At 46.0% G+C, this 20,739-nt stretch overlaps 1 protein-coding gene across 2 annotated transcripts in view; it reads right to left on the reverse strand.

The window, feature by feature from the left end:
• Positions 1 to 20,739, reverse strand: part of SIL1 (SIL1 nucleotide exchange factor) — a 70,862-nt gene that overhangs the window by 6,694 nt on the left and 43,429 nt on the right. For both annotated transcript variants that reach the window (XM_053380505.1, XM_053380504.1), the window contains one exon: positions 4,376 to 4,472. In XM_053380505.1, coding sequence (XP_053236480.1) covers positions 4,376 to 4,472 — 97 coding nt within the window. The remainder of the gene's footprint in view (positions 1 to 4,375; positions 4,473 to 20,739) is intronic.

Below are 20,739 nucleotides of genomic sequence, written 5' to 3' on the forward strand. Positions count from 1 at the left end.
TTCCTTTCTTTTCTCTTATTATAAAAATGTTTCAATAAATTATTATTATTATTACTACTACAGTGGTACCTCGGGTTAAGAACTTAATTCGTTCTGGAGGTCCGTTCTTAACCTGAATTGTTCTTTTTTTAAAAAAATATTTTTTATTGATTTTCCAATAAAAAAACATCCAATTGAATATCCAATCATAATACATCAATTAAAATAAAAAACTAAAATAAAAAAGATCAAATTATAGTCCAAATGGTATTTACAGTGGTACCTCGGGTTAAGTACTTAATTCGTTCCGGAGGTCCGTTCTTAACCTGAAACTGTTCTTAACCTGAAGCACCACTTTAGCTAATGGGGCCTCCTGCTGCCGCCACACCGCCGGAGCACGATTTCTGTTCTCATCCTGAAGCAAAGCTCTTAACCCGAGGTACTATTTCTGGGTTAGCGGAGTCTGTAACCTGAAGCGTATGTAACCTGAGGTACCACTGTATTAATTTCTCAGAGTTCCCCGTGGCCTGGGTCTCTGAAGCATATCTCCACATCTTAGTCCTGCTTCTCCTAACCTGAACTGTTCTTAACCTGAAGTACCACTTTAGCTAATGGGGCCTCCTGCCGCCGCTGCTCGATTTCTGTTCTCATCCTGAAGCAAAGTTCTTAACCTGAGGTACTATTTCTGGGTTAGTGGGGTCTGTAACCTGAAGCGCCTGTCACCTGAAGCATCTGTAACCCGAGGTACCACTGTACTAGTAGTAGAATACAAGTTCTGCCTCTTCCCATTTTTATGAAGCTACAGTGGTACCTCGCAAGACGAATGCCTCGCAAGATGGAAAACTTGCAAGAAGAGTTTTCCGTTTTTCGAGGTGCTTCGCCAGACGAATTTCCCTATGGGCTTGCTTTGCAAGAAGAAAGCCCATAGGGAAATCTCCGGGGACCTCTTTTAAAATGCTGGCGGTCGGGAGCAAAGACTTTCGCCCACCGCCGGCCTTCAGAAGAGGTCCTGGACCTCTTCTGAAGGTCGGCGGGGGGCAAAAGTCTTTGCTCCCCCCCGCCTGCCTTCCCGGGACAGCGGAGACTTCTCCACTGTCCCGGGGCGATCTTAAAATGCTGGCGGGCAAGGTAATGGTATTAGGAAGGTATAGGCCGGTAAAGAAACTAAAGTTAAGAAAATGACAGGATTATTATCTGAGAAACCATAAACTTGTTAATGCTTATAAAATAAACTTGTTTATTTGGTTCAATTTTAACAACTGTCTGGACTCAGTGTTTTACCCGAGAGTAAAGGGTTGGTGGCAGCGGGAAAGCGAGCACAGTGGGGGCACAGAGATCAATAGACCGTCAAACGTCCGGGGACCCTGTGTGATGGCCACAGAAGCTTCTTCCCTTCTTCGTTTAATTCCCACAACAACCACGTAAGGCAGATTAGTCTGAGAGGCAGTGACTGGCCCAAAGTCACCCAGTGAGTTTCATGGCTGAGTGGGGATTTGAACCCTGGTCTCCAGAGGTCTTAGTCCGACACTCCAACCACTGTAGCACATTGGTTCTCGAAGCAATTTGCAGAACAAGCCCTCTAGTGCAGTAAAATGGAGCTGGAGGAGGAGGAGGAGGAGGAGGAGGAGGAGAAATTCCAAACACAACCCCCCCCCACTATGTGGATGCTGCTAAACACTTGAGATGGACACACACATTAAAAAGAAAACAAAAAAAGGACAATATACTGCAATAAAGTAACTTTGGTGGACTGAACGAGGGTGTTCTCCACTCTCTGCCTCCCTTCCCTCTAGGAGACGGTTAGAACACTTTGTCAGATTAACAATACGCTCAGTGTAGCTTTCAGGAACATGCCGTAAATATATTTCTGCAAGTGCAGCTTTATATAAGGCTCTGCATCTAGTAAGGGATTCTCCCTCAGGAAGCATTTCGCTGTTACATGAACCTATCCATCAGTCTCTTGCACCTTTTTCTGTTTCCCATCCAGAGAAACTCGGGGTTCTGAACACGGGGAGAAGGGAGACCTATCCCAGGGCAGCCTTTGTCACATTCTTGGCAGCGCAGCCCTGAATACAGTAGAGCCTCGTGAATTAATACAAGGTGCTGCCTATTTACTCTGCCGTTGCAAAAGGGTCTCTGAATGCAGAGGCTCAGAGGTTTATGAGGAAACAGTTGTGGCTGGCATCAACAACAGTAACTCTGCTTGATAAGATAAGGGTAACTGGATCTCATGCACCAGGGAGTAAACTGATCGCTGAAGAAGCAGCAAAGCACCAACCCTCTCGGGCCCATCAATCCTGAACATTTAGCTGGGGGCATTATCTGGCGTTGCCCCTTACAAAAGCATCCGATATTGGTCACTGCTGGAGGCGGATTACTGAACTGCATGAAGCAATTATCTCATCCCCTGAATGTCCACTCCAATGTTCGTTAGCCTCCGAAATTCAAGCCTGCCAGTGGGGTGAGTTAAGTTTCCTTCCTGAAAGTCTGTACCGTACAGGGCAATCTGCCCCGCAGCGCTCTAGAAAACAGACCACGCAATGAGAGCGCCTTGCCTTTCAAAAGGGCCTCGGTGCTGCGGATGCAATCACAAAAAGCCAATCCTAGCAAATGGCAACGTAACCCAGGAAAGAGCATGCAATTGCGCTTTCTTTATAATTCCCAGAGAATAGCCATGCTCAAATTATTATTACTGTTGTTGTTATTATTAGTAGTAGTAGTATTGCAGCAGAGAATAAATTCAATTAGCACAACGTAAGAACTAAAGACAACTGAAATACAGTGGTACCTCGGGTTACATACGCTTCAGGTTACATACGCTTCAGGTTACAGACTCCGCTAACCCAGAAATAGTACCTCAGGTTAAGAACTTTGCTTCAGGATGAGAACAGAAATCGTGCTCCGGTGGCGCGGTGGCAGCAGGAGGCCCCATTAGCTAAAGTGGTGCTTCAGGTTAAGAACAGTTTCAGGCTAAGAACAGACCTTCAGAACAAATTAAGTTCTTAACATGAGGTACCACTGTACATAAAGACCCTTGCACATGATGGCTATACATTGACTCCAGTTAACAGAGGCAGCATGCCCTTCCTACATTCTTATGAAATGTTGGACTTTCACCCAATTGTAGAGTTGGAAGAGACCCCGAGGGCCAGTGTGGTGTAGTGGTTAAGAGCGGTGGACTCGTAATCTGGGGAACTGGGTTCGCGTCTCCGCTCCTCCACATGCAGCTGCTGGGTGACCTTGGGCTAGTCACACTTCTCTGAAGTCTCTCAGCCCCACTCACCTCACAGAGTGTTTGTTGTGGGGGAGGAAGGGAAAGGAGAATGTGAGCCGCTTTGAAACTCCTTCGGGTAGCGATAAAGCGGGATATCAAATCCAAACTCTTCTTCTTCTCCTCCTCCTCTAGTCCAACCCCCTGCAATTGCAGGAATATGCAGCTGTTCCCATACCAGGATCAAACCCGCAGCCTTGATTGCCGTGAAAAATTAATTTGAAATAATCAGGTGCCCAGTTTTGCCAGTAGGAGGTGGAGCCTAGATATACTTGCTTTTCCTTATCTTGGGATCCTATTAAGATTAGAGGACAGAGGAGAACCCAACAAAAAGTGTGTGGAAGGGGGAACGTGTTAATATAATATATCTCTAATATATCTCTAGGCCACACATACTCCCATCTCACTGTTTCCTGCTCTCTCAAAGCTAATTTTATTTCAAAATACAGCACTGGAGCTCTGGGGCGTGCTTTAGATTGTAACTGACTGAGAATTTGGTTCACAGAGGAATAGGACGGACATTTTTTTTCAGATCCCACAAGGAGAAAAATTTGCTCGGGCCTACGCACGTGATGTACAAAAGGCGGCAGAGGATAACCAACTTCCTGAGTAAATTTGCAATCCTGATAAGGTTGCAAATAGTCCTGCAAAACCCATCTTCTACAAGCACCCAACACTGAACTAATTCAGCACGAAAATATATATAATATAATATTTTCCCTCCATAGTGTTATTTTCAATCTAACATATACTGGGAACCACTGGGACAGGTGCCTCTCTTAAATGGTCTGATACTACAGCTGTGCAAAAGCACGTCAGATAACCGGCCCTCTCAAATTAAATGAGATTATCAAGTCTGGAAATGACTAGGTCTGGCTACTGCAGGAGGAAGACTGCAGCCTAAGGAGCTAAACTTAGCTGCCCAATGAAGGGATGCAACCATTTTTAATTTGAGGGGTGACTCTTGTTCGGTGCATTGGCCTGATCTGTTTGCACAGCCAAAACACATTCGAGCCTTAGGTCTACGAACGTCCACCTACAGAGGGCTACAGGCGTTCTCCTACAAAATGCAATTATCCAAGCTGCTCCTGAAAGACAGCCAAGCACATATTGCTCTTCCCTTACCTTTTTCTTCACAGCCAGGGGCTGATCTGTGGCCAAAATCACCAGCAGTTTTTGCAGAGCGCCACCCTCAATCGCAGCGACTTGTATTTTGGGGTTGCTGGGAAGAGAAATGGAACTCATTAGGCTCAGAGATACTTTGGTGTCCTGTAAATTTTGCTGCAATCCGACTTCTACAAAAGACAATTGCAGGGCAGGTTACTCTGAGAAAGATACTGCAAGGTTTTAAACGAAGCCCTTGAGTCCTATTGCTATCACTCTAAAGCGTCCATGTTTATTTTGCCTCGCAAGGCGCCACCTGCTGACTGAAAATGCAAGCAGCTCTAGTTCATTTCTCACACGGAGTATATACCATATTTTTTGCTCTATAAAACTCACTTTTTCCCTCCTAATAAGTAAGGGGAAGTGTGTGTGCGTCTTATGCAGCGAATGCAGGCTGCGCAGCTAAACCAGGAGCCAGAACAGCCAGAGGGATTGCTGCTTTCACTGCGCAGCGATCCTTCTTGCAGTTCTGGCTTCTGAGATTCAGATTTTTTTTTTCTTGTTTTCCTCCTCCAAAAACTAGGTGCGTCTTATGGTCTGGTGTGTCTTATAGAGCGAAAAATACGGTACGCACGTCTGCAGAAATAAACAGGAACCCCCCCCAAAAAAAGAAAATAACGAAGTTACTTGCCAGCTGTTGCATGCTCAATAGCGCAGGGATCGTCTTGCCTTAATAGGATTTCATCAGACAATTTGGCCGTCTTAGCATCACAGTGCAAGAAAAGACGTTCTTGCATTTCCCTCCTGGTCAGAAAGGCTAAAGACCAAAAGGGTGCGTCTGTTTCACACCGCGATAGTCACAAGGGAGGATGTGTAACATCTGCAAGAGGCTGGAGGAGGAGCACGACAATCTTGAGGCTTCCTCCTCCCCTTTGGACCCATTTTCCCATCCAAATCGTTGCACGGGACAAAGGGCGTGTCCATTTGGAAACTCCCAAGTCTGGAGCATGTGAGCTCGCAAGGCCGCCACATGGAACTTCTGCGACATCTTGTGCGCCGGGAATACAAAACCACGTCCCCCGTTCACACAGGAACACTCAAAGTGGAGCATCAAGACTTTACGAGGTTATTTCATTCGAAATAATAAATAAGGTTAAAAAAAAAGGTAAAGGACCCCTGGACAGTGAAGTCCAGTCAAAGGCGACTCTGGGGTTGCGGCGCTCATCTCGCTTTCAGGCCAAGGAAGCCGGTGTTTGTCCACAGACAGCTCTCCGGGTCATGTGGCCAGCAGGACTGAACCGCTTCTGGCGCAGCGGGACACCGTGACAGAAACGAGCACACGGAAACGCCACTTACCTTCCTGCCACAGCAGTACCTATTTATCTACTCGCACTGGTGTGCTTTTGAACTGCTAGGTTGGCAAGAGCTGGGACAGAGAAACAGGAGCTCACTCCATCGAAGGGATTCGAACCGCCGACCTTCTGTTCGGCAAGCCCAAGAGGCTCCGTGGTTTAGACCACAGCGCCACCCATGTCCATATTATTTCATTCGAAATAATAAATGCAGATGGGAAATAGGTAATGAACTGAAATAAGCCAAAAATAAAGGAACAACGAATTGTGACGAAGGGGAAATGCGACCGATAGAAAGTATGCTATATAATGCAGCAGGAAAGGGCGGGAATGGAAACCCCTAGGGAAGGAGGGCGGGAAGTCAGCTTATAAAAATTCTTTTAAATTTGTATTGAATTTGAAGTTGAATTGTTAAATAAATCTTTGAAACACAACCAAAATTAATTGGGAAAAGGAGACTTTGCTAGGTTATTTTAAATGTCAAAATAAGAGGTGCCACGCTCAATATCCAATTTGCTCTTGCTGGAAGTCAGATCATGCAAGAACCCCGTTTGTTTGTTGCATTTACGCCCACTTCCCCCTCTCCTCATTTAATCCCCACGACAACCCTGTGAGGTAGGTCAGGCGCTGAGAGTCAGTGACTGGTCCAAGGTCACGCAGGGACCTTCATGGAGGGATCTGAACCTTCATCACCAAGGTCCCAGGTTGACACTCTAACCACTATGCCATGCTGCCTCAAAAAGCTTCTGCTCTGAGCAACGGCCTTGGCTGCTTGGGGGTTTGGGTTTGGGCAAACAGGGTTAGGCTCCATGGAGAGCTTAAGGCTGGAGACTCTAAGGCAGGCATGGCCAAACTTGGCCCTCCAGCTGTTCTGGGACTACAACTCCCATGATCCCTAGCTAACAGGACCAGTAGTCAAAGATGATGGGAACTGTAGTCCCCAAACAGCTGGAGGGCCAAGTCTGGCCAGGCCTGCTCTAAGGGCAGAACCGAAATGTTGTTTCAGAGGCATTTGGGACCGAGCCTTAAACGAGACCTTGCAAATCTGGTCAACCCCACACATTTGAGGCACTCTCCCTATCACTTCAAGAATCGCGGCTTCCTTCCAAAGAATCTTGGGAACTGTAGTTTGTTAAGGGTGCTGAGAGCTGTTGTTGTTGTTGTTGTTGTTTAGTCGTTTAGTCGTGTCCGACTCTTTGTGACCCCCTGGACCAGAACACGCCAGGCACCTCTGTCCTCCACTACCTCCCGCAGTTTGGTCAAACTCATGCTGGTAACCCCGAAAACACTATCCAACCATCTCGTTCTCTGTCGCCCCCTTCTCCTTGTGCCCTCCATCTTTCCCAACATCAGGGTCTTCTCCAGGGAGTCTTCTCTTCTCATGAGGTGGCCAAAGTATTGGAGCCTCAGCTTCACAATCTGTCCTTCCAGGGAGCACTCAGGGCTGATTTCCTTAAGAATGGATAGGTTTGATCTTCTTGCAGTCCATGGGACTCTCAAGAGTCTCCTCCAGCACCATAATTCAAAAGCATCCATTCTTCGGCGATCAGCCTTCTTGATGGTCCAGCTCTCACTTCCATACATCACTACTGGGAAAACCATAGCTTTAACTATACGAACCTTTGTTGGCAAGGTGATGTCTCTACTTCTCAAGATGCTGTCTAGGCCTGTCATTGCCCTTCTTCCAAGAAGCAGGCTGTTAGCAGACCCTTAACAAACTACATTTCCCAGGATTCTTTGGAAGGAAGCCATGATTCTTTCCATCGCGACCATTTAAACGGCTTTTTTAAAAAATTGTACAATATAGTCACAGCAAAGAAAAAGAGCATAGCAGAAAGCCCATGACAACATTTCACATTGCCTTAAAACATTGGCAGTCCATATAGGGTTTCTCCACAGACAGCTTTGTGAGGCTGGTGGGAGAGCTTGAGGTTCTTTCCCCCTTACATATGAAAAAAAGGGAGACCAGGAATAATTCCTGAAGTGATACGAGAGCGGTTTAAATGTGTGGTGTGGAAGTGACCTCTTTTTTCAGCAGCTATCTCCGTTTTCCCTGAGAGGAAGCTCAGACTGTTTTAGCAGTCGCCACCTCTAACAAAATGGCGGGTTCCTTGGGTCAGAGAGTTACTGGCGCATTGGCTGGTAGTGTGCAGGTGTCCTTCAGCAAGGCCATCTGGGGCTGGCTCCGAGCAAAAACCCTTCAGAGAGATTCCCAGTCTCATCCCTCGAAGACAGGGAGCCCAACCTCCCTGGGCCATGACAAAAAGGGATGAGGGAGGAGGAGGATTTAGGCAGCAAAATGCAGGGTGGACGTGAATGGATGAAGGCAAGTCAACAGAAGAACCGGACAAGATTGCAGTTAGATTGAGAAACGACCAGGCCCTAGATCAGTGTCTTTGCTGAGGTCTCAGTAAGAAAGAAGGGAAGTATTTTTGTAAAGTTGGAAACGGAAAAGTGATATCATGTGACAGAAAGAGAAGGATCAAGGAGGGGAGAGAAGCTTTCTGTTCATGATAGGCAACGTTCTCAATTGATAAGGAGAATGGAGAGTCCTCCTTCCTTTTAATCGGGGTAGGCAAAACGAAGATCATGGCCACTGGTCCCATCACCTCCTGGCAAATAGAAGGGGAAGAAATGGAGGCAGTGAGAGATTTTACTTTCTTGGGCTCCATGATCACTGCAGATGGTGACAGCAGTCATGAAATTAAAAGACACCTGCTTCTTGGGAGAAAAGCTATGACAAACCTAGACCGCATCTTAAAAATCAGAGATATCACCTTGCCAACAAAGGCCCGTATGGTTAAAGCTATGGTTTTCCCAGTAGTGATGTATGGAAGTGAGAGCTGGAACATAAAGAAAGCTGATTGCCAAAGAATTGATGCTTTTGAATTCTGGTGCTGGAGGAGACTCTTGAGAGTCTCATGGACTGCAAGAAGATCAAACCTATCCATTCTGAAGGAAATCAGCCCTGAGTGCTCACTGGAAGGACAGATCCTGAAGCTGAGGCCCCAATACTTTGGCCACCTCATGAGAAGAGAAGACTCCCTGGAAAAGACCCTGATGTTGGGAAAGATGGAGGGCATAAGGAGAAGGGGACAGTGTTCTCAAAGCTACCAGCATGAGTTTGACCAAACTGCGGGAGGCCATGGAAGACAGGAGTGACTGGTGTGCTCTGATCCATGGGGTCACGAAGAGTCGGACACGACTAAACGAGTAAACAATCACAACAGGCAACCTAAGGTCTGTGGGCCGGATGCGGCCCAATCACCTTCCCAATCACATGGACGGTCCAGGAATCAGCATGTTTTTACATGAGTAGAATGTGTCCTTTTATTTAAAATGCATCTCTGGGTTATTTGTGGGGCCGCCTGGTTTTTTTTTCATGACTAGAATGTGTGCTTTTATTTCATATGCATCTCTGGGTTATTTGTGGGGGCATAGGAATTTGTTCATTATTATTTTTTTCAAAATATAGTCCTGCCCCCCACATGGCCTGAGGGACAGTGGACCGGCCCATGGCTGAAAAAGGTTGCTGACCCCTGCTTTTAGTAGTGTTTCTTGTAGGCTTTATGTAAACTTCCATTGCCAGCAAGGACCTTCTTGAATATGAAATAATGGTTATGCACCTTAGGGCTTGCAGTGAACTGCAATGAACATTTCCAGTTCTTATCGAGGCGAAAGGCTTTGGCAGAAAGAGGCATCTGAAAAAATGGCAGCGGGAAGGAAACAAGCCCTTTAATGTAAGCAAGAAGTGCCAGCTACCGTATGAGCTTAATACTGCGACGCGAGAAACATTTCAGGACCGTAAGTGGCAGATGGATGTTGGAAAACCACTGTATAATCGAGCAATGCAATTGGAAGTGAAATATGACTAGCGTAACTTGAACCAGTGGAAATGAGATGTAGGCCGTAAGGGGCACATGAGGCATTTGGGCTGAGGCTTTAAGTGTCACAGCAACTTGTTCATAAAACACTCCGCCACAGATTGCTGCTTCAGCGAAGGAATCTCTCCCCCTACCCCAGAGTTTCATTTTTACAGATTATTCCATTAATCTGCTCACTTAAATGTCACATCTGTTCCTTAATATTTTTAATTCAAGCTCATTTTCCACCTCTCCTTGGCTCTTCTGTTTCAATTAACTTGACGATTTATTTAAACACTTATTATCCGGAGCTGCATAATCTTATTCTCGGATCAGTCTTTCAGCTCGGAGAGAATAGGTGCTTCCTCCACAAAAGTCAAGGTGCACCCAGTCATATGCCGTTTCCCTTGAGGACTGAGAGAGGAAAAATGGGCTGAATTCTCTGGAGATCAGTTGGCACTGCAATTCTTCCCTATCAACCGACTTTCAGACTTCGCCTTTATTCCACGGAGCTAAATGCATCTTAAAAAGTAGAGACATCACCTTGCCAACAAAGGTCTATATAGTAAAAGCTATGGTTTTCCCAGTAGTGATGTATGGAAGTGAAAGCTGGACCATAAAGAAGGCTGATCGCCGAAGAATTGATGCTTTTGAATTCTGGTGCTGGAGGAGACTCTTGAGAGTCCCATGGACTGCAAGAAGATTAAACCTATCCATTCTGAATGAAATCAGCCCTGAGTGCTCACTGGAAGGACAGATCGTGAAGCTGAAGCTCCAATACTTTGGCCACCTCATGAGAAGAGAAGACTCCCTGGAAAAGACCCTGATGTTGGGGAAGATGGAGGGCACAAGGAGAAGGGGACGACAGAGGACGAGATGGTTGGACAGTGTTCTTGAAGCTACCAGCATGAGTTTGACCAAACTGCGGGAGGCAGTGGAAGACAGGAGTGCCTGGCGTGCTCTGGTCCAGGGGGTCACGAAGAGGCGGACACGACTAAACTACAGAACAACAACAAAAATGCAGTCTCAGACCTGTTTTGCTTCATCAAGACTGCAGCAGCAGTGTGAGCCTTCAGATCATGCAAAACTACCCATCTCTAGAAGATCCAGGATTCTTCCAAAGCAGTTCCTCTGTTCTGAATGCAGCATTAATGGACAAACGATACACGATGAGTGATAGTCAATGTTAGACATGATCAGAGTAGATCCATTGAAATCAACAGGCTGAAGTTACTTGTGCAATGGATTTGAACAGGTCTACTCAGAGCATGACTAGCAGCGGCTATCACCCCCATGTTATGTGCTTAATTTGCCTATTGGGAAAGTGCCTTTTACAACCCTCAGACTCAACTGGGTCCACTGGGAGCCACTTGAAAGAGAAGTAGCATGGTTTTCAATAAGCCTGTTACCATTTGTCACATAGCAGGGAATTTCCTTCTTAATCGGGCCAACTGGACGCGGGTGGCGCTGTGGGTTAAACCACAGAGCCTAGGACTTGCCGATCAGAAGGTCGGCAGTTCGAATCCCCGTGATGGGGTGAGCTCCCGTTGCTTGGTCCCTGCTCCTGCCAACCTAGCAGTTCGAAAGCACATCAAAGTTCAAGTAGATAAATAGGTACCGCTCCAGCGGGAAGGGAAAAGGCGTTTCCGTGCGCTGCTCTGGTTCGCCAGAAGCGGCTTAGTCATGCTGGCCACATGAGCTGGAAGCTGTACGCCAGCTCCCTCGGCCAATAAAGCGAGATGAACGCCGCAACCCCAGAGTCGGCCACGACTGGACCTAATGGTCAGGGGTCCCTTTAAGGTGCTCCTGACCTGGACCGTAATGTGTGGCAGAGAAACAAAAGACCCTACCCTGTGATTTCACAACAGGTCCATGTGTTAGGATTAGACCGACAGATACTGCTATTTAACTGTCAAATTGGAATAGGTTTAGGAGAGATGGCATCATGTCCAAAAACGGTGCTGAATTTGCTCCCCTCCCTGTAACCTCTTGCCAGTGATGTTATACATATGGTCTTTTATCCATGAAACACTTGATCCATATAAATGCACTCAGCTGCAAGAATATTTAAGTCTCCTTTGCACAATCAGACAAAACACGCCCCAGCTCGATTCTATCCTTCACACGATGCACTTGCAACGCTGACTTAACAACCCTCATTTTTAATGATGTTTTGTATTGTGTTTTTAACACGTTGTCCTACTAGCACTCAGAAATGCCAACAGGATTTCCTGGTCCCCAGTATACTGTCTGGGTATCAGGCCCCTGCGTCCCCTCACCCCAAATCAATCTATCGACAAGATCTGCTGCTTATGTACTTAATATATTCACTTAACTCTAGCCTACTTCACAGGGTTCCTGCAAATATCAAAGGGGGAGGATCATGTACATAACCTTGCGCTCCTAGGTGGAAAATATACAAATATATGTCGCACAGTATAGATATATATACACACACAACATTCTGACAACCTCGAGAAACAAAAACAAAAAACATTGAGTTAAAGCACAGTCAAATAGGAATTTTAATTATAGGATTTATTTATTTATTATTATTTACTGCTTTGATGGGACGCGGGTGGCGCTGCGGGTTAAACCACAGCGCCTAGGACTTGCCGATCAGAAGGTCGGCGGTTCGAATCCCCGCGACAGGGTGAGCTCCCGTTGCTCGGTCCCTGCTCCTGCCAACCTAGCAGTTCGAAAGCATGTCAAAGTGCAAGTAGATAAATAGGTACCGCTGGCGGGAAGGTAAACGGCGTTTCCGTGCACTGCTCTGGTTCGCCAGAAGCGGCTTAGTCATGCTGGCCACATGACCCGGAAGCTGTACGCCAGCTCCCTCGGCCAATAAAGCGAGATGAGCGCCGCAACCCCAGAGGCGGCCACGACTGGACCTAACGGTCAGGGGTCCCTTTATCTTTACCTTTACTGCTTTGGGAGGGCACCCTTCCAAGTCCCAGTTGCGGGTGGTCAACATTCCTCCCTCTGACTGCTAAGCAACCGTGATTAAGCATCCTTAGCAATGGTGCTGCCTGCAGAGCCAACACCTTAAAGCTGCCTCTGTGTTTTGTTTTCTAACTTTCTTTAGGAGTGTCTGATTCACTTATTTTTTTAAGAAAGCTAAGTGTCTGGGGTCCCTGCTAGCTTGGGGCCTGGTACATGTGCACCCCCCTTTACCCCCCACCAGCAGCCCTGCTAGCACTTAACTGTTGGAGGTATGGGGGGTGCAGGGAATTATGATTGCTGGTGTTGCTATTTGTATTTGATCAATTTAAGCTGGTTTTTCGTAAGAGCTGGTCCAGCACAGGAGAGGGTTCCCCAGTCCTGCTCTGTTGTTGATTAATAATAATAATAATAATAATAATAATTTATTATTTATACCCCGCCCATCTGGCTGGGCCTCCCCAGCCACTCTGGGCGGCTTCCATAAAAGCCAAAAATACAGTAAAATATCACACGTTAAAAACTTCCCTGAACAGGGTTCTGAATGTCAGGTAGTTGTTTATCGCTTTGACATCTGCTGGAAGGGCGTTCCACAGGGCGGGCGCCACTACCGAGAAGGCCCTCTGCCTGGTTCCCTGCAGCTTTGCTTCTCGCAATGAGGAACCGCCAGAAGGCCCTCGGTGCTGGACCTCAGCGTCCGGGCAGAATGATGGGGGTGGAGACGCTCCTTCAGGTATACTGGACCGAGGCCGTTTAGGGCTTTAAAGGTCAGCACCAACACTTTGAATTGTGCTCGGAAACGTACTGGGAGCCAATGTAGGTCTTTCAAGACCGGTGTTATATGGTCTCGGCGGCCGCCCCCAGTCACCAGTCTGGCTGCCACGTTCTGGATTAGTTGTAGTTTCCGGGTCACCTTCAAAGGTAGCCCCACGTAGAGTGCATTGCAGTAGTCCAAGCGGGAGATAACCAGAGCATGCACCACTCTGGCGAGACAGTCCGCAGGCAGATAGGGAAACATGCACAGAATACTGCTAGTGGCACTACAATCCCCATCATTCCTCACTACTGGCCCTGCTAGCGAGGGATGATGAGAGTTGTAGTCCAAAGCCACTTCCGCCCTTCGGAGGTGGAGTTGTGGGCTTCATGGCCCCACCATGCGTGCGGCGGCTGGAACCCAGCCCTGCACGATTGGGAATTCCCAGCCGCGTCACCTCCTGGCCAGCCAATCGGCTGGCTCTGGGGGTGTGGCCTGCCTTATTTAAAGCAGGACGTGGCCGGGGATCTCCCTCTTTGCCGCCTGCCAGCTTTTCCCACCCTCCCACCCTATAAGGTTTCCGTTCCTTGACCTTGCTATGGACCTTGGTTGGTTGCCGTTGAGGGGCCTGGTAGGAATTTTTTTGCACTTGGCAAACTGGCACCAGCCACTTGGTTTTCGCCTACCTCGTAGCAAATCGTCACAACTTTCTTGGTGTTCTTCTGTAGCACCATCACCTGCCCCGCATATTGAAGGGTAGTCCGATAAAGGATTCCGGGGGGCGTGGCCCTGTCTGAAGCCTAGGGAGGTGTGGGCCTAAGGCACGCCCCCTATCGGTGACCCTGGGGGAGTTCCTAGTTGATGTGCATCAGCAGGAGGCCCCCTGCTGGTGGTTAACCCTTCCCGGACTTCAAGCGGATGGGCTGAAGTCGAATATACAGTGGTACCTCGGGTTAAGTACTTAATTCGTTCTGGAGGTCCGTTCTTAACCTGAAACTGTTCTTAACCTGAAGCACCACTTTAGCTAATAGGGCCTCCCGCTTCCGCCTCGCTGCCGGAGCACAATTTCTGTTCTCATCCTGAAGCAAAGTTCTTAACCCGAGGTATTATCTCTGGGTTAGCGGAGTCTGTAACCTGAAGTGTCTGTAACCTGAAGTGTATGTAACCCGAGGTACCACTGTAATAGGTTAGGACCAATGCCTAAGCCAATACTGCTCATCACCTGTAACCAATAAAGTTGTGGCCTTATTTAGCGCATTAACCTTAATAATTGTGTCGTGTCATTATTTCCACTGGGGGGGGGACTCGCCACACAAACTAGAGCTGGAGACTCTAGATTGGGAAACACTGGATTAAAGGAACTCAACACCCCAGCCTCCCCGGCTTCAGCATCAAACCTGAACAATGCCCGCTTTTAGGGTCCCCTTCTACCGCTGCAGCAAACCCGCCACCCTAACTCAACAGCGGCGAGCCTGCGGCCTACTCTGCCATTCACCTCAGGTCATCCTCCCCATCTCAACACGCATTTTGAGTGATTATACCTCCTTCCCAGAAACCCTCCAGCCTTCAGACGCCGCCTGCACTTATTTCTACCCGAGTTTTACAAATGGGCTTTAGAAATGAAATACTGCCGACATTTTCCGGCCTCGGAATCGTTTTGTGAATGGGATAATAATGAGCGTGTTTGATCGAATGTAGAGGGGGCGGAGGAGGGTTCTTATGAGTATAGCAGGACAGCCAGCTGAGCACAGCATGGGTTTGATCCTTCTCCCTTCTCCGCACCCCCCCCCCCAGCAAGGTGTGATGCGGCCTGTTTGTAAAGTAGTTCCTTTTGTTCTCCGCCAAGCATGACTCTCTCCTGGTACTGTTGCCATGGTTTTTACACTTCAGTGCATCGGTGAGGGGAGGCTGAGCCATGCAGCAGCTGTTATTTACGTGGCAGCGGCTATGAAAAATGGTCAAGGAAGCCAGGAGCCCCCACTATTTTTCGTGTTGGATCCTGCTGCCTCCCTCCTGATCCGCGCCAAATTAAAAATTGTACCGCAGAGAAGTCGGTCGATGTGCACAGGGGAGTCGACGTTTCCTAAGAGGGAAGGGAAGCCTTTGCCCAAAGGGAATGCATATTAGAAGCAATCCTTTTCAGGGGAAGCCCACCTTTCGGACAACCCTTCACAGGGAGGTCACAATAGGGCACAGCATTGAAACTGACAAATACCATTTCTAGGTTCAGGAAGTAATTTCATATAGCATCTGCATGGCAATCCCCCCCATATATACAGTGCTCTTTTTCTACAGTGCTATTTTTCTAGGTGACAGCAGTCACGAAATTAAAAGACGCCTGCTTCTTGGGAGGAAAGCAATGACAAACCTAGACAGCATCTTAAAAAGCAGAGACATCACCTTGCCAACAAAGGTCCCTATAGTTAAAGCTATGGTTTTCCCAGTAGTGATGTATGGAAGTGAGAGCTGGACCATAAAGAAGGCTGACTGCCGAAGAATTGATGCTTTTGAATTCTTTTTTTTCCTTGCATAATTTTTATTAATTTGTAAAAATCAAAATACAGATCAAATTATATCAATACTCTTGTTTTTTACAGAGAAAATAAAAAGGACTTCCTTCTGCCATTCCACGAATCGTCCATAATAACAAAAAAATAAATAAATCCGCATTCCTTTGTATGTAGTGCCATAAGTCACTCTCATTCTTCCTTTTTCCATAGGCATTACCCTTTGCTTCTACAGAGCACCTTTGAAACCCACTAGTGTTATCTGTTCATCAGTTAAGCTTTTCAGATATTCCGTAAAACTTTCCCAATCTTTGACAAACCTCTGATCTTTTTTATATCTAACTTTTCCTGACATCCTGTCCATCTCCACATAATCTAGTAGTTTGGCTCTCCATTCCTCTATAGTCGGCAAACTCTCTTGTTTCCAGTTTTTGGCTATCAACACCCTTGCTGCCGTTATAGCATATTGGAACAGTTTGCAGTCCTTCTTTTTTATCTCCTTTCCTACCAAACCTAGTAAGAACGCCTCTGGTCTTTTAGCAAAAGTATATCTTAACATTTTCTTTATTTCATTGTGTATGCTTTCCCAGAACTCTTTGACCTTTTGGCATTCCCACCACATGTGGTAGAAAGTCCCTTCCCTTACTTTGCACTTCCAACATTTGTTGCAAGATCCGTACATTCTGGCTAATTTTACCGGGGTCAGATACCAGCGGTAGAACATTTTCATTAAGTTCTCTTTTAGTGACACACAGGCCGTGAAATTGAGGTGATGTTTCCAAAGTTTTTCCCACTCTTCAAAATAAATGTTACGGCCAAAATCTTTAGCCCAGTGTGTCATTACCGCCTTAACCTCCTCGTCACCTAAATTCCAATCTAATAGTTGTTTATACATTTTGGATAGAGTTTTTATGTTATTCTCCAAAATCTCAGATTGGAATCTGGACTTTTTGTCAGCATATCCTTTGCCTTTAACGTCTTTCTTAAACATATCGTTTATCTGATGATAATGTAGCCAGTCATATACTTGGGATTTGACCTGCTCAAACGGCCTCATTTTCCACTTTCCTTCCGCCTTCATTAGGAGTTGTTCGTAAGTTGCCCAATTGGCTCTCATGTTGGTCTTTTTAACCGACATAACCTCTAATGGAGACAGCCATTGGGGTGTTTTGGGTTCTAACACATCCTTATATCTTTCCCAAACCTCTATCAGGGGACCTCTAAATATATGATTCCCGAATCCCTTATGTCCTTTCTTCCTCCCATGCCACAGATAGGCATGCCACCCTGATCTATTGTCGTGGCCCTCTAGGTCTAACACTTCCGTATCTTCCAGTTTTATCCATGTTTTGACCCAGCATAAGCAGGATGCCTCGTAATATAATTTTAGGTCTGGGAGAGCAAAGCCTCCCCTCTCTTTTATATCCGTTAATAATTTAAATTTTACTCTCGGCTTCCTCCCCTGCCAGATGTATCTAGAAATTTCTTTGTGCCAGGTTTTAAATATCTTTATATCTTTAATGATCGGGATATTTTGAAAAAGAAATAGGATTCTTGGCAGTACCGACATTTTAATTGTAGCTATTCTTCCCCAGAATAGCAATTTGAGCCGACCCCACGTTTCTATATCCTTCTTGACCCCTTTCCATACAGTTTCATAGTTGTTTTTAAATAAGTCTATATTTTTTGGTGTTATCCATACCCCTAAATATTTCAGCTTTTTTGTCACTTCTATTTCTGCTTCTCTTTGTAATTCCTCCAATTTGTCTAATTGCATATTCTTAGCTATTATTTTTGTTTTCCTTTTGTTTAATTTGAAGCCCGCTACTTCCCCAAATTGGTCAAATTCTCTAAGTACCTCTTTTATTGAATCCAGTGGGTCTTCCATTGTTACAACCAGATCGTCTGCGAAGACTTTAGTTTTGTGTTCGTGATGGCCGACCCTGATTCCTTTTATTCCTTTATTATCTCTGATGGAGTTTAGTAGTACTTCTAATATCGTTATAAATAACAGTGGGGACAGTGGGCATCCCTGTCTTGTTCCTTTAGTTACTGTTATTTCTTCTGTCTCCACATTGTTTATCAACAATTTTGCCCTTTGTTCCGTGTAGATTGCTTTTATCCCGTTGTAAAATTCAGTACCTACTTCCATGTGTTCCAGTTGTCTCAGCAAAAATTCCCAGTTTACGTTGTCAAACGCCTTCTCAGCGTCCACGAATAACAATATGCCTTGTTTGTCGCATCTTTCTGTTAAATATTCTATTATATTAATAATGTTTCTTATATTATCTTTCATTTGCCTACCCGGCAGAAAGCCGGCTTGGTCTCTGTGGATATTTTTTACTAAGATGGCCTTGTATCTTCTTGCAAGGACTCCCGCGAAGATCTTATAATCTATATTTAATAGGGAAATAGGTCTGTAATTTTTAATTTGTTCTAAATCTGAATCTTGTTTTGGGATTAATGTAATCAGCGCCTCCTTCCACGTCTCCGGTATTTCTCTTTCATTAAGAATGTTGTTCATTACTTCTTGTAGTGGAGTCAGTAGAACCGGTGCCATTTCTTTATAATATCTACTACTAAACCCATCTGGGCCTGGGGCTTTCCCGTTTTTTAAATCTGTTATTATTGCTTTGATTTCCTCTATCTCAATTGGGGCATTTAATTTCTCTTTATCTGCTGGGGGGATCTTATTGATGTTCTTAATCGTTAAATATCTCTCTATTTTTCTGGTCCTATTCTTTCCAGTATTTCTAAAGAGCTCTCCATAGAAATCCAAAAAAGCTCTCCTTATTTCCTTAGGTTTGTTTATCTCTTCTCCTTCCACCACTATCCTGTTTATCGTATTCTGTTCCTTCCTTTTTTTCAGTTGCCAGGATAGTAGCTTTCCCGTTTTGTTGGCATGTTCGAAACTCCTCTGTCTCAGTCTTTTGATTTTCCATTCTATCTCTCTATTTACCAGCATTGTGTATTGTGATTGTAAAATTTTTATGTTCTCTTTTATTTTCTTATTTTTTGGGTTTTGAGTTAATTTCTGCTCATTCTCTGCCAGTTGTTGTATAATTTCTTTTTTCCCTTTTTCTCTCTTTTTATTCTTGATTGCGCTCTGCTGGATAAAAAAACCCCGCATCACCGCCTTACCCGCGTCCCACACCACCTTCAATTTTGTGTTGTTGTCTAAATTGTCCTCAAAATATTCTTTTAATCTGGTTTGGGCTTTTTCTACTACCTCTTGGTCGTCCAATAAGTAATCTTTAAGTTTCCATCTATTTGATCTGCTTTCCTGCCCTCTTAGTTCCATAATTAATGGATGATGCTTTTGAATTCTGGTGCTGGAGGAGACTCTTGAGAGTCCCACGGACTGCAAGAAGATCAAACCTCTCCATTCTGAAGGAAATCAGCCCTGAGTGCTCACTGGAAGGACAGATCCTGAAGCTGAGGCTCCAGTACTTTGGCCACCTCATGAGAAGAGAAGACTCCCTGGAAAAGACCCTGATGTTGGGAAAGATGGAGGGAAAGGAGAAGGGGACGACAGAGGACGAGATGGTTGGACAGTGTTCTCGAAGCTACCAGCATGAGTTTGACCAAACTGCAGGAGGCAGTGGAAGATAGGAGTGCCTGGCGTGCTCTGGTCCATGGGGTCACAAAGAGTCAGACACGACTAAACGACTAAACAACAACAACAAATTTTTCTAGCAAAAGAGATACCAGAACTCACCATGAACGCCTCCCTTGTTCTCTTAGAATAGGGACGCGGGTGGCGCTGTGGTCTAAACCACCGAGACTCTTGGGCTTGCCAATCGGAAGGTTGGCGGCTCGAATCCCCATGACAGGGATTTTTACCTTCTACCTTTCTCTTAGAATGGCAATAGTGCCCACCTGAGAGGTGCCCGAACTATCTGAGAAGAAGGCCAAGGTTCACAAGAGACCCGTTAAAACATGACTCCATGCCAGCCTCAAATGGGAGCGGGTAAGAAGAGAAGAGAAACCAGGCCAGGCCAAGCTAAGTGCCTTAGCAGCACCAAAGTGTTCTCCCCAGGACGCAAGCATGGGCAGTGTGCAGTGCTCTTTTTTTTCTTTAAAAAATGTTTAGAGGTACTCTCATTTTGACTCAAGAAAATCACCATTTTATAGTTCAAATCAGGGGAAGTAAATACAGTAAACTGACAAAAGTATGAAGAACATGCATTACTCATATTGAGATGCTGCCCCTCAATGAGACAAAACTTTCGTCACTAAAACACCACACATCCACATTCCACACTGCTTCACACATTAAACGCCCGCTTCCATCTGAGACTCAGGAAACACCAGGAAAGGAAATGAAGCTGCCATCGGGGGTAGCAACGGAACTAACGATTCACCATGCTAGAGAAGAAACTTTTTTTTAAAAAAAAAACCCCGTTTCTTCTCCCGTTAGATTCACAAAATGTTTAGGGGTATGCGTACCCCTGTGTCCCCTCCAGAAAAAAAGCACTGGCAGTGTGTATGGAGGTCCTGGGCTGTCCAGATGACAAGACCCCCCCCCCCTCAGCCTCATTGACGTGGTCCAGAGGAAAGCAGACCAAGACGTTTGGCACCTTCCTTGTCGGAAGGAAGGGACTTAGGGACTTCATTCCAGACTTGGAAGGAAAGTTGGAAGGTGCCATCCAACCATCTTAGGGACTCCACTCCAGACTTGTGTAGGGTTTACTCTTTAGCCTTTTCTTCTCCTGAAGACATCGCTGAAGGCAGCAGAGGTTTAGGGTCAGAGTTTTCCTTCTCCTAGATGAGCTCTGTGTGCAGGAGCCGGGCCCTGTGACCAGTAGGGCTTCGCAGGACTGGCGCCTTCCCAAGTTTGTTCTGGAGAGGCAAGGCGCGGCCGCACAGGTAAGGCCGCTTGGTAACTCACTGCACCTGGTGGCAAGAGCCGGGAAGGGATATGAGGTCAGCATTTCCCTTCGGCTCTTTGCCACAGCAACACGCATCC

Source organism: Podarcis raffonei, chromosome 3 (assembly GCF_027172205.1).
Source record: "Podarcis raffonei isolate rPodRaf1 chromosome 3, rPodRaf1.pri, whole genome shotgun sequence".
NCBI classification, from domain to species: domain Eukaryota; kingdom Metazoa; phylum Chordata; class Lepidosauria; order Squamata; family Lacertidae; genus Podarcis; species Podarcis raffonei.